Genomic DNA, 14,686 nt, shown 5'->3' on the forward strand with positions numbered 1-14,686 from the left:
CATGCTACACATTTCCCTGCGGGGATGGAGCACAGCACTCTTACTCCCACTGAGCCAGCAGCAGGAACAGACACATCTCATACATGGCACCTACCATTGACAGATCTCCTTCCAGCTTCTAAACCCATACAGAAATAAAGTAAGATTAAAGGTAAATAATTTTCACTGCATATATGCTTGGAAGTATTTTGGTTTTGAAGTTGAAAAACAACCCTAAATATCAGGTAATTTTAATATTGGAAGTATTATAACAATCCTAGGTGTTCAACAACATGCAAAGTGAACATTGATGAAAACAATAATTCCCAGTTGCATAAACTTTTTGAAGTCCTCTGGGGGATGTAGCCAGACCCTGTGCCCAGTGAAGCAGGTAGTGGCATTATAATACTTTGAGGGAAGAAAAAAGAAACTTAAAAGATCTAAATGTGCCATCTCATGAACTCACATGGCCATTTCTCTGATGGGAGTGAATGCATTTAATATACCAGAAAAATGCATTTCAAGGGGTGGGGGGGAGGAATAAGGAAAATGTTTAAGCATAGGTTTGAACTTTGCTTTTCTCACAAACCAAAATTCCCTTGGCTTCAGAAGCCATCCCAAACACCCACACCCAGAAAGCAGTTTGTTTCCTATTGATACAAAAGGTTGGGTGACCTCTTGGATGCAAAATCAAATTTAATCAAAAAGAGCAAATTAGGCTACAAGGGGTAGTTTAACCATACAGAACAACAAAGAATGTTGTGGAGAAGTATTCTGTTATTCTAATATTTCTGTTCTAGAAATACAGTTATGGTAGAGCTGTGGAAGCTGAGTGGGCTGTCTCTTTTGGTAAAGCTTGTTATCTCTAATACAATGACCCTTCTGGCATCACGTTGGACTAGGGGTTCACTGAAGGTTCACTGAAGGGGGAATGCCATTTGTTGACCTCCGGCTGCTCTGTTTTCTCACGTAGTGGAGCGAGAATAAGTGTTTCTTTTATCCTTCCCAGATGTGAAGTGGAGCTTGCTGACTTTCTGGATTTAGTATATAGAGATGATTACCTGATCCATAGAAGAGAATGTATAGATACCAGGTATATGCATACTCACGTACTGATACAGCTAGGAAACAAGAAAATATGCTTGAAAAGGAAGCAGTAGTTTACCCAGTTTGATGAGATACCCACCTTTATGAGCATCACTCTCTATTCAGAATTGTCTAAATCTAAAAACACCACCCTTTAACTCAGCAGTCCATTGAAATGGATTTATTAATGAAACTCTTTTGAATGTGTAATAGCTGCCTTACAATTTTCCTGAAGAATGAATAAATGCTAAGCACTTGGGATTTAGCTTGATCTTTTTTATGCCTGATGTTGCCTGATAGCTAATCCTAATTTGATTAAAATTGTAATAATAATAATGAAACTGTTACTGCGTATACTAAATTGCCTTTTTTATACAGAGTATGGGTGAGAAGTGACAGCTGAAGATGGGATCAGTATATTTTAAGGAGAAATGTAGATAAATTGGGATGGTTAAAATTGCAGGTAAAGTTGGTAACCTCAAAAGGTAAGGAACACTGCAGCAGAGGTAGTGATGCCAATCATAGATATTAAAAGATTGGCTGAATCTCAGGGAGGTTGTCCTCTGAAGGAAAGAAAGGAAGATAATGAAAAGGGTTTCACCATAGTGAAATGGGTTCTTACTTTATTACAGAAACTATAATGATATATTTCAGCTGTGTTCTCAATGACTTTTTATCAGCTCTGGCAACAAGAGTAATTTTGCAGTTTAGTGACAATATGTTTGGAGTGAAAAACGTGGTGCATGTGAGTTGATGTGAAGAGCTTTTTTTGTCAAAAAAGAAGAGATTACTCTCATACTTTCATTATTTAGGGTGTTGATTATTTAGCAAAATTTGATAGTTTTTGTGAGAAGAAATTAAAGACAGTCTTAAAACTATCACAGTTCTTCACTACAGTTTAGAGGCACAATTGTTGGCATGTCAGTGAAAATGTATTGATACTTCAAACTGCACATTTGGGAAAACAGTGCCTCTGTAAATTTTCAAAGGGCAAATTATGTCTTCACGGTCTGCAGGCTACTCCACTAAACCTGCAAAGTACACTTTTACACTGAAACAGAAAGGCAGACTTGCAGAGCAAAACCATTCTAGCAGTAAAACAACCTGCCTTTCATGCAAATTTACTTGCACTCTTCCTGTTCCATTCTTTCTCTCCTCCCAATATTAAAAAATGTCTCATCTGACAACATTTTGTGGACAGTAAATAGTCAAATTCTCAAACCTAAGCCTTATATTATAGAAATAACAGCCTAAATATGATGCAAAATTAATGGGACGTTTACTCAGACTTAGTTCTTTTCCCAGAGGTAAATCCACTAGTGGCAAATGGGATGAAGATGAATGAATTGGAAGAACAGCTCACAAGTTGCACATTGTCCATTTCTGACTTGGAGAATAGCACTGTCTTCGGGTGTAATTCATTTTTCAGACTATTGCAATAATTTGCTTTCTTCAGTTTTTCATATCTTTCTTTCAATATGGATAAAGACTTTTGGTGTCTGCATTCAGTCAAGGCTTCATCTGTCCAGTTAGTCTGTTAGCTACTTGGAACATTCTCTGTGTGACTGAGGAGGAAGCACAGCCATTTCTCCAATGATGTGATTGCTGGTCAACTAGTTAAAAAAAATTGAGAGAAACACAAGAGATAACAAATAAAAGATATACTGCCCCCAGAAGTAAAATAATGTGGATTTTGTCTGAATTCTCCATGGGTGTGGCTTTTTTTACTGCTCTGTCTCAAAAGTAATGTCATACTCGACAACCAAAAGCTTCTGTCTCCTGCATCTGGCAAACAAAAAAACCCTCAAGTTCCAAACACAAAGCCAGTGAGCGCACCTGGGCCAGATTGAGCTTGTACAGCCTTAGGCAATGTGGCGAGGACTTTCTCCATATCTTTTGGAAAGAAACAAAAGGGTAAACTCTGAAACAGATAAAACTGTATGCACTTTGAAGTTTACAACTCTTGGAAGGCTGTCTGCACAGTGTAGAGCTGTAATACACAAACTCTGTAGATAGAAGACATGGAGAAGATTGGCTCCCATGTAGTGTGGCTATCTCAGTTGCAGTTATTTTAAACTCAAATGGTCTGTCTTTATGGCTCTCCATGCTTGCCAAAGTTGTCTCTGATTTTGAGACCAAAATTGAGAATTAGGCCCGGCCAGGTTAATAATGGGCAGAAATGCACACTGTAATACTTGGAAACTTTATTATTATTGAAACTTTATTATATTCTGGAAACTATTCCAGAACTTCTGGAAAGTTCTGTAGAGTGACAATATTTGTGACATCTTCTGAAATCAACCCCACAAACTGCAATTATATAAAAGGACAAAGCTGATGACTGGTAAAATTATAAGTGTGCACTAACTAAAAATAAAGCCCACTTTGTATGGACTTCTAGGTTCACAGGGAGGTAAGGGAAGAAATAATCTGAAAATTCTGCCTCAAAGTGTCTCCAGTGTAGTGAGACTGGCTAGCTGGAGGATGTGGGTGGTCTTGCATAATTCTCAATGAAGGAATCTCAATACTGGAATATTTAGCAACTGCACTTTGGAAAAAGTTGACTTACGTTTTCCTCTTTGTTTTGGAGTGAATCTTCTAGTGCGGAATGTGGTGTGATTTCATCATGACAAGTGAAAAACAAAAATTCAGCATTTTAGTAGGGTCTGGTAAAAAACAAAAATTCTTCATTTTAGTAGGGTCTGATCTTCACAATGGTAAGCTTCAATAAAAATGCACTTAAACTTGTGGGGTCCATTGGGTTGATGAAGGTGGCCACAAAGCCATATTAATACATGTTGCTGCACACAAGAAAGTGACTTTCTTTTGTCATGCAATTTCCTTCTGCACAAAACTGGCAGCTGCCCACATCTTGGTGGATATGCTCCTCCCTCTTCATTCTTCAAAGATGTAAAATTCTGTGACGTTTTTTGGTAGTTCTCATAAAACAGCACTCTGTAATGAGTGATTCCCCTTTCAGTACAACTTTTCAAAAGCCAGTTAATGCTCCATTGTGATCTTTTTTCATTCTATGATTTATCTGGATTTTAGGACTTGTGTGTCTTATGAATTGTTAAAAAAAAAAAAAAGACTGATCTGCTCACATATGTGAGCACTCTGCTTTAGGTCATCTAGTAACTGGTATGTCCTATCAACACATGGTCCCCTTCACAAAGAGCTATTGAGTGTTTTACTGCTCCTAATGTGTATGTTGACTTGCTCAATGTGACAGATTGTTCTTTAAACATGCTAGAGCTACCTCTGGACCTGATTTTCCAAAGACTTCACCTTGATGCTATTGCTTCTGTTTGTAAAAGACTGCACTCTCTCAATCCAGTAATGTTTAAATTCCATTTTCAACTCATTTACCCAGCAAGTATTAAAGGTTTGTATTTAAACCAGATCATATTTAGATATCGTTAACATTTCCATGTTATTTACTCTCATTTCAAATACAGCAATTAAGTTTCCTTCTAGCAAATTAGACATTTTAGCTCTGGGCAAATCCTTCACTGTCTGAACTCCTTTCCTCTCTATCCTCCAAGTGATCGTGTTAATTAGTTGGCCTGTGATTTTATGAGCACTTGTAAATCTATTTTCTCCCTTCTCACTTTTTTTTTTCCCCCCTCTTAATAAAAATGTAATTAAACCCTTTTCAGGCAGATTCAAAAGCTAGGAAGTGTGCACATCTGTGATTTCCAGTCCTTATAAACCTATTACCTGCTTATATGAAACCCCAGATTTCTTTCTAACAGCATTTAAAAAAATCTGCAAAGCCTTCTCATGCATGAAGAAGAGATAAAGAGATAAAGAAAAGGTCAAAGGTCCACCTGACCATTTTGTGTCCCGTGTGGTTAAGGCGCACAAGGGACCGGCTGGTAGCACATCTGGCAGCTTATGGCTCTTTGGCCAGATGACTCTGTACCCATTTGTAATCAGCTTCACTTGAGAGCTGGCTGAGGGTTGGGCTTGAGTTTGAACACTGCATGAGAAATGGCAAAATAACAACCCTCTTATCTCCCCCCTTTAAGAAGAAGGAATCCATACAGGTTTCTTCAAAGAAAAGGAACATTGATAGTGCAAAGGTGACTTGTTCTGAAGTTTTGCAAGGAAATACACAGAAAATTAAACAAGTATTCATACTGTGTCCGCACGTAGCTGAAAATAAATGTTATAAATGGCACACTAATTTCTACAGGCAATGTGTAAACTATAAAAATAACACAATCAGTGTTTTCTGTGTCATTGCTATTAAAAAATTAGAAATAAGTTCAGATTATAATGTTCTTATTAAATCCAGTATCTTTTAACTAGACATTACCCCTTCTTTCTAAGGTACAAAACAGAGAAGGTAGTCTACACAAAGTAGAAAGCAAGTTATCTTAACTAAAATAAACCAAAGCTTTTCTTTTGACTGTAGCTTTTTCTTTTTCTTTTTTTTCTTTTTTCTTTTTTTATTTTCAGTTTATTTTTCTTAACTTTCCAGATACTTCTGAGTCCACTCACATTTCAAAAATACGTTACCATTCCTTTCAAGGCTATTAAAGTTCTGTACAGACTCTCTCTGAAGTTATATGTGCAAATTGCTTTTTTTTTCACCTGTTCAAAAGTGACCTATAAGTAAAAAGGTGTCATTTTCATTTGATACTATAAGCAAAAACACGGTTCTTCTTAAATATTAATTTCTAGGCTTAAAGGACAAACAAACAAAACTGTTTTTATTCCTGTTCCTAGAAGGTGAGATTTCACATTGCAATTTCACATTTGGCATGAGCTGGCATATTTGTTGGCTCATGCTCAGGGTTTACTGAAGTTTAAGAGAGTTTTACAGTCCCCTTAACTGGAAGCTAACGCTGTCAAGCCTACTGCTAGATATATACAAGGCCTCTTGTGTGTGTACCCCATGTCCTGTGACAGAATAAAAGAAAACAGCATTGTATTCCTGACTCCCAAGTCACTAAGATTAAATAAAAATCATGCTGATTTGGGCAGCAGAGGTTGCTTGGGGAGATGTAGCCAGGCTCTTCTCAGTGATGTCCAATGACAGGACAAGGGGCAACAGATGCAAGCTGGAGCAGAGGAGATGCCACGTGAACACAAGAAAAAACTTTTTCACTGTGAGGGTGACAGAGCCTTGGAACAGGCTGCCCAGAGAGGCTGTGGAGTTTCCTTCTCTGGAGGCATTCCAAACCCACCTGGTTATATCTGTTCCAACCCCAGACATTCTATCATTCTGTGATTCTTGTTTTGAGGCACATATGCCAAATGTCTTCTGCTCTGAACTTCCCCATAAACAACTTTTGGAAGCTCAATCTTTATGCCAGCAGGAAAGAGGAGGAAAACATATTATTTCTTGTACTTTACCACAGGGAATCCTAAATTAAAAGCCTGTCAGAGCTCAAAAAAGCACTGCTAGCCTGGAAGTCCAGGGTTGTAAAGTGCAGAGGCAACTGCAGGCACTCTTTCATGTATCATAGCTTATCCACACCTTACCAGTGGATAAACTCAGTGCTTTGAAATTAGGCTGGGGATGCTTGCATACCATGGCTGTAGCTTACCAAACTCTGCAAGGTGAAGATATCTCTTGATTCTATTGAACTTCTTATTAATGAGGTTAGGTATGGTCACAGTCACATTTTGGGAAGGTCCTGCTAAAACTTGTTAGTTTCAGTAATGCATCAAACATCTATATTAGTAGGTGTCTTACTGAGGAAGTTACTTACATTATGGCCTTATCTTACACATTAGGGCTTGTTATATTCCTTACATCAGAAAAGTCTGGCTGTATTTTCTGTGTTGTGACACCAGGGAATTCAAATTAAGGAGTGATGAAAGGTTGATGCAGAGTAGTTAAAGAGGACTTTCAGAGGACTACCTGTTGAGTGTATCTTGCTCAGGTACCCCTATGCAGACTAGATGATTTGGGTATAACAGACTGTTGAAGTATCTTCACCTTCCTGGAATTCCAGTCTGTGATATCTGTAATTTGTTTTGTCCTGGTCAACACAACGAGTTTTGAGTGTTCCAAAGACTTTTGTGATGTTAATAATAGATATTACACAAATATTTTGTCATTTCTTCTGCCAGAACACAACTTTTAAAAAATAATACTTACATTAACCTTTTTGTGGTGTATTAGAAGGATAATTAAAGAGAAAGTGTTAAACTGCAGTACTCTCAATAAGCTGTACACAGTGTACAGACAAAACTCCCAGGCATTAGGATCTCCAAAATGTGCATGTATATAATAATAATAATAGTAGTTCTGAGGAGAGAGTTTACTGAAGCTTTCAGTTTTCATTAAAAGGGACAAGAGCTGTATAACATGTCCTCTCTAAGATTAGATTTCTAACACTAGGGATCAAGTTGATATTGGCTTTATCCTTGAGGGAAGCCAAAACTAAATTTGCTGACTGGTGAAAAAAAGACGAACAAAGATTTTTCTTGTATCATTAAGGAAGACAGTAATTTGCATATGGAATGTATTACCATCTTTTTTTTTTTTTTTTATTGTCAAGCAAAATTATTAATATTCACAGAGAGCTGTCTGCAGCATTATTCTCCATGCAGGGTTCACTGCCTTGAATGTTAAAAAATGTTAATGCTGTGAATGTTAATAAATTCCCAAAGCATGGAATAGAATTTGCTTTAAAGGTGTCCTGGTTTCTGCTGGAATAAAGTTAATTTTTGTCTTAGTAGATGGCCCATTGCTGTGTGAGGTTTGGTGTGAGAATAATATTGGTAACACACTGATATTTTGCTTGTTGCTAAGCAGTGTCTATATGAAGTCAAGGACTTTGCAGCTTCTCACACTGCCCTGCCAGTGAGGAAGCTGGGGTGCACAAAGAGTTGGGAGGGCATACAAGTGGGACAGCTGAGCCAAACAAGCCAAAGGGGTGTTCCCTATGGCATCATGCTCAGTAGATAAACTTGGGGAAGCTGGCTGGAAGGCTCTGTGGTTCAGGCACTGGTCAGCAGGTAGTGAGCAACTGTATTGTGCATTGCTTGTTCTGTATATTCTGTCATTATTTTCTCTTCCTTTTCTGACTTTCTCTCCACCCAACAGTTTTACCTTTTTTTTTTTTTTCTTTTTTTTTTTTTTCTCTTCCCAAACTGCTGGAGGGAGTGGCTGTGTGGCTCTTAATTGCTGGCTAGAGTTAAACCATGACAGTAAATGTTTGCATCATTTTGTATTTAATCATCAGGAAATGTTTACACCACTTTTTACCAAAACTTTCGGAGATGAGAAGGGGTGTGGAAGACCTTACAGCATCTTTCCAGGTTTTAGGGTTTTTTTCCAAATTTCAATATGTTTAAATATTTTCAGAAGTGATTTTTGTTGGGTGACTATATGGTAAATTTTGTTAAAGGAAAAGTTGATCACTTATGTAATTCCCTCCCCACTTTCTTGAGTAGCCCTAAGATGCTAACAAACTGTAAGCTTCATCACTGAAAGAAAAAAAAATTATAAATCTGTATGAGAACATTTCTTTCAGGACTTTCCTTCCTCTTATGAATGGTGTTGCATTTTTGTAGTCTAGTGATATGTCATAAGTTATTCTTCTCAGCAGCAGCATGAGGGAGACAGATTACCCTTGAGATGCCTTGGAAAGAATAATACCATTGCAAAAAGGTTAGAAGTCCAGGAAAATAATGGATTTTAATAAATTAAAGTTGTGGAAATCAAATTTCTGTAGCTAGTTTTGCCTCCCGCTTAAAAACAGTTATCACAACCTCGATCATCTTTTATGCTAATCATGGTTTATTCATTGCCAATCTTTGTCAGTCACTGAAACAATAAGGAGGGACATTTTATTGTGCAATCACTGTGCTCACTGTGCAATGCAGTGCTGTGTGGGAATCTGATGCATCTCCCATTTTAGAAGTGATTTCCTAGTATATCAAATATACATTTATGAGACAGTTCAGTTTCACCTCCCAGCTGCCAAATATTACAGTAAAGTTAATAAGGCCACCAGGAAAAGACATGAGAACTAGTTTCTCAGGCTTGTTCTGAGAGGACAGTCTGAAAATTTTAGAACAGGCAAAGAGACTGCATTTTAATGGCACTATACTGGTGAGTCTCCCAGATTCCTTTGAAAATTCTAGTTAAAATCTTACAGAGAAAATTTTTTTTAAACTGTTGGTTATTTTTTTAATAGTGCCATAAACAAATGCACAGAGACAACACTTAGCTCCTGAAAGCAATCACAGATCTACGTCAATCAAAACATGACACCTTTCAGCACCTGAAAATAATTTATCTTCCTGTGAAACTATTCAACAATCATGATAAAAAAGTGGAATTACATATATTTATCAATGCAAATTGTATTCTGATAAGTGTACTTTCAATCATTAGATCTCTACTAGAAATGTCGAAGTTCCAAGACTGCAGCCTTTTCCTATATGTTGTCTACAGCTTGTCAAGAACTGATCTCCAAGCAATTGTCAGAGAAAAATTTATGCTTTACACTATATGTATTGTAGTGCATACTTTAGGCACACATAGCAGAGCACATACCTAGATTTTTTTTTTTCTGAGAGTTTTGTTTTCCAAAATGTCATTAGCTCATGTAAATCTCATAATCTCAAAAACTTAGGTTACTAATTTTGACTAAAATATCTACTGTTTTCTGTAGGGAATCAAGGAGCAAAATCTTTACTTTTAGCAACAACTAGGCTTCAGCAACAGTGGCAAGCAGTTTGCAAAAGGGATCTGGAGTCAGTTCTTATATTTTTGAATAAACATTATAGCAGGCCTTCGTTTTCGTATGTAGTGTGCATTTTCCACCCTTTTAGAATCGCAGAGAACACAAACCAATAATAATACTCATGAGGTAAGAAAGCATAATTACATGTTAAATATTTGAATAAGGACAAATTGATCATTAAAGTTTTGTTTTTCCATTCTCAGCTCTTCAGAAATACTCTTTCTGATGTTACTGAAAAGAAAAATAATCTGAGTGGTGGCCAAAACATATTGGCCAAGCAAAGACAGGAAGGCTGAGCTTTCTCAAGGGCAGCAAGTAATACATTGCAGAAGCTTGTGCATCCTTCATTAATGAGATCAAAGGATGTTTATAACTTCACTTCATTGAAAAAAGTTTTATGTGGAAAAGTAGAGCTGCAATTCTGATAATTTGGCCTGAATCCCATAAACAAGATGGGCACACTCAGACTTCTATGAAGACATTCTTTTCTTTTTTAATAAGTTATGCATGGTAATGAAGAACTGAAAAACAACAAAAAAAAGACCTTGAAAATGATAAAAACCTATTTTTGTGAAGTCACCCATTAGGAAAAGAAAGTAAACTGTTCTTACGTAGTTGTATTGATCTTGTGTATTTTCTGCTGTCATAAACTTCAAAATGTATTGAACACATTGAATAATTTAATATATGGTCTTCCCTCAGAGGCAAAGCTGTAAATAATCATAGCCATTAAAATAAGAATTAATTAGATGAATGAAAAACAGCAATGCTTGATTTTTATGATGTATGTCTAGCTATTTAATGTACAAAAGCATTACATTCGAAGTGGGAAAGGGAAATCTGTTGTAGCTTAACCGTTAACCCAGTTGTGTCCAAAGATGCCTTTATTGAAAAAGAAATGGAGTGGTGAAGTGTGAAAGGCAACCAAACTGCTTTACCTAACTTCATGTCTTTACAATTTCAGAGCTGCAAGAAACTAAGACCTCTGAGTATCACAGAATATCCCACAGTCCCCTGGATTACAGGATATTGTTAATGGATGAAGATCAGGATCGGATCTATGTGGGCAGCAAAGACCATATTCTGTCTTTGAATATTAATAATATAAGTCAGGACCCTCTCAGCGTAAGTTCAAGAATTATTTTGAGAATCCAAGGTTGCTTTACCACATGCTTTCCTTTTTAAGACAAAAAAAAATGTATTTTATTATTTTGCAGCAGGCAAAATTCCAGGCCTGCGCCTCATTGAGTTATTGGTCTTTGGTTTATATGTAATGCAAGACGGACAAGCTGTTAGCATTGCTGCCCCTCAAGTGCTTTAAAAACTGACCTCTTTGCTCGTTTTGAAGCAGCATTCAGCATGTGTTCACCTCACAAGGAAAACCTGTATAAGTTGATGGTCTCTGCTCCTCTCCATGACTTAAGTCAGAGATACCTTCTTAAAAAAAGCCTGTAATGAAGTGTTCTTCATTTTCATTTTCCACCCACAGGAAAAAAACCCACAGGGACAGAGTTGCTTTAACCTTTGACTATATATATTTTTGTTTTGCACTCCGATGTCTAATCACCAAACTAGTTTCCAATCTTTTGTTATGTCTGTGTCAGCCCTTGCCCTTTGGTTCGATAGCTGAAACACGTCATTTGGGTGGTTTTGGACATTATGACCTGTATAAAGATTTCATATTTTAAGAACTCTGTATTCCATCTCCTCAAAACTGTAGTCGGCAGCTTGTATATGAAAATAATCAAATTATCAAATGTTTAAAACACACTGTTTCATGGATTCCTCTCTTATTTCCACAGTGAGTTCAAATCTAGCTTCTCTGCTTTTAAAATAGGTGGCCTACAGAAGTACTTTTGTGCCCAGTAGCCAGACTGTTACTACCCCTCTAAGGACTTAGCCCTGCCTATCTTTAGATTATCACAGCTATAACACTGCCTTAAAGTATACCATAAAGACCTTGTTCTACCGAATTCATCCAAGCCTTTAATCTATGGGCTTTATTACTGTACCTCAGGAGCATTGAGGGGCAGAGATATCCAGCTTGCAGCAGCAAAGTTAAATGCCTTTCTTAAGAGGCAAGGCTTTTAATGTGTCAAGAGAGAGAAAGGCTCCACTGAAGGGTGACTAAGCGCAGGCTTTGCTCTGAATCACCCTCTGGACATGCCTGTCTACCTGAATTGATTGTGCAGGGAGTTGAGAGAGGCTAAGTCTAACTTACACATTTAAATTAAATGCCTCTCATGGAACAGCGTCAACACATCCTTCCTCCTCCTAATGGTACAGAAATCTTCCTCTGAAATGAAGCTGTCTTCTTTGATCTGAAATAGCTTGTGTGACCTTTTTTGAATAATTCCCGTCTCACCAGCATCCTTATTTGGGAACTGCTGTGCTCCCACAAGGCACAATCATAGGGTCATAGAATGGTTGGGGTTGGAATGGACCTCCAGAGGCCACCTAGTCCAACCACCCTGCAGTCAGCAGGGACATCCTCCACAAGATAGGTTGCTCAAAGCCTTGTCCAGCCTGACCTGGAATATCTCCAGGGATGGGGCCTCAATTACCTCCCTGGGCAACCTGTTTCAGTGTTCCAGCACCCTAAGTTCCTATAAGGAACTTACTCCTAATATCCAATCTAAATCTATTCTTCTCTAATTTCAAACCACTGCCTCTCATCCTATCACTACAAGCCTTTGGAAACAATATTTCTGCAGCCTTCTTGTAGCCTCCTTTAGGTACTGTCAGGCCACTATTAGGTCTGCCCGGAGCCTTCTCTTCTCCAGGTTGAACAACTCCAGCTCCCTCAGTCTGTCCTCTTAGCAGAGGTGTTCCAGCACCCCTGATGATTTTTGTGGCCCTCCTCTGGACCCACTCCATCAGGTCCATGTCCTTTTTGTGCTGAGAACTCCAGAGCTGGACACAGTACTCTAGGTCTCACCAGAGCAAAGTGGCAGAATCACCTCTCCCCATCTGCTGGCCATGCTGCTTTTGATGCAGCCCAGGATGCCATTGGCATTCTGGGTTGCAAGTGCACACTGTTGGCTCATGTTCAGCACCCCCAAGTCGTTTTTTGCAGGGTTGCTCTCCATTCCATCGTCTCCCAGCCTCTATTGATATCTGGGATTGCCCTGACCTCAGTTCAGGACCTTACACTTTGCCTTATTGACCCTTATGAGATTCTCATGCCATTGGCCTCCTGGCCTGCAAGCACATATTGTTGGCTCATGCCCACCTTCTCATTCACCAGCAGCTTCCAGGGCTTCTGTCAATTTCATCACCACCCAGCATGTATTGATATCTAGGATTGCCTGGAGCTACGTGTGGGACCTTACACTTTGCCTTATTGAATCTCATGAGATTCTCCTCAGTCCAGCTCTCCAAGCTGTCCGGGTCCCTCTAGATGGCATCGTGTCCTTCAGACTTAACAATCACACATTCTCTTAGCAGGTTGGGTTTAATTCTGCGCTGAGTTCGGTTAGATAGGAAGGCCTCTATTGCATGAATCATATTCTGCATTATAAATCTCTGAGGCATTTCAACAGTCTATTCTGCCCTGGAAAAATGAGACTAAAGAAAAATTAACAGCAAACAAAAGCACCCATTATTGTGTGTGATCACAGAAAATATGGACCACCCACTATTAGGCTAAGAATTAATCTCTGCAGTTCCCTGTGTTCTTTTCTTTGTTTTTATAACAGATTCACTTTGGTAATCTTATGTCTCTATAGAAATCCTGTATACATATACATATATGCGTACATCTCTGCATAGATATACGTGTGTGTGTGTGTGTATATATATTTATATAAATGCACAGAGAGCTTTTAATGCTGTTATTTATGTTATCTTGAGGCTAAAGTTTATCAGTCTCTGTCACCTACTAAATTTCTAGGGAGAGATTTTTAATGGATATCTTTTCTATTTCAAAATCAAAATAAGGAATGGAAGTAGGCCAAGAACTTCAGAGTTTGAGTAAAGATCAGATAAACAGACACTGAGGTGCTTGTTGGAAAACTGTCTCTAGTGTAGGGTATCTTAGAAAGAAATTCAGAAACCAGTTTGAAATCTTAGCATTTTAAGTGCTTTATCATAAGAAAGTCTAAACTGTTGGTATTAAAACCTAATTTTTTTTTTTATGAGAACCCTTCTTTCAATATTTTGGTTTTCTGGTTTCTAGTGTGAACAATTTTTAGAAATTTGGTAGAAGCTAAAAATGAAAGATGTACATAATTTAAACAATGATGTTGACAGTATCACTTAGAAGAAGGAAGTGTAAATAAATTTACTTATTTTAAAAATAGTTAATGAAATGAATTTATATCAGCCAAAGACTTGGGCCTTTCATTTACTGCATGCTAAGACAGAAAGTTGTTTTCATTTATCAATGAAAATAATTTTTGGCTTATAATCAAGGTGTAAAAGATATCAAAGTATTAGCTTATTGGTATAAGTTAGGAAGTGAAATATTTTGTTTAAATTATGTAATAAGTATATTTCTTCAAGATATTTTTTTTCTTGCAGATTTTCTGGCCAGCATCAGCAAACAAGGTTGAAGAGTGCAAAATGGCTGGCAAAGATCCTACAGTAAGTTATAATCCACATGCACATATATGCAAATTACATACTTGGCAATAAAGTGAGAGTACCTTGAGTGCAGCCAGAAGCAAAATGAAAGAAGTGGGATTTTCTGCTTTTCAACTGTTCTGCAGGCCAAAGTATAAAGTGAATTTATTAATGAAAAAAATAAAATAAAATAAAATAAGCTGTGTAAACAGAATACACCTTCAAACTTTGACAGATGGAAAAACATATGCACTGTCTACTGCTTTGCCTTTTTTTCTTGTCACAAGCCAAATTCATTAATAGTACTTTTCTAGATAGGTCCTAGGGATGATGCTGAAGAGCCT

At 37.6% G+C, this 14,686-nt stretch overlaps 1 protein-coding gene across 1 annotated transcript in view; it reads left to right on the plus strand.

The window, feature by feature from the left end:
* Window positions 1–14,686, plus strand: part of SEMA3C (semaphorin 3C) — a 112,884-nt gene that overhangs the window by 55,643 nt on the left and 42,555 nt on the right. Inside the window, exons 2-3 of the mRNA XM_054399898.1 lie at window positions 10,744–10,904; window positions 14,301–14,363. Coding sequence (XP_054255873.1) covers window positions 10,744–10,904; window positions 14,301–14,363 — 224 coding nt within the window. The remainder of the gene's footprint in view (window positions 1–10,743; window positions 10,905–14,300; window positions 14,364–14,686) is intronic.

This window comes from Indicator indicator, chromosome 3 (assembly GCF_027791375.1).
Source record: "Indicator indicator isolate 239-I01 chromosome 3, UM_Iind_1.1, whole genome shotgun sequence".
Classification (NCBI taxonomy): Eukaryota; Metazoa; Chordata; class Aves; order Piciformes; family Indicatoridae; genus Indicator; species Indicator indicator.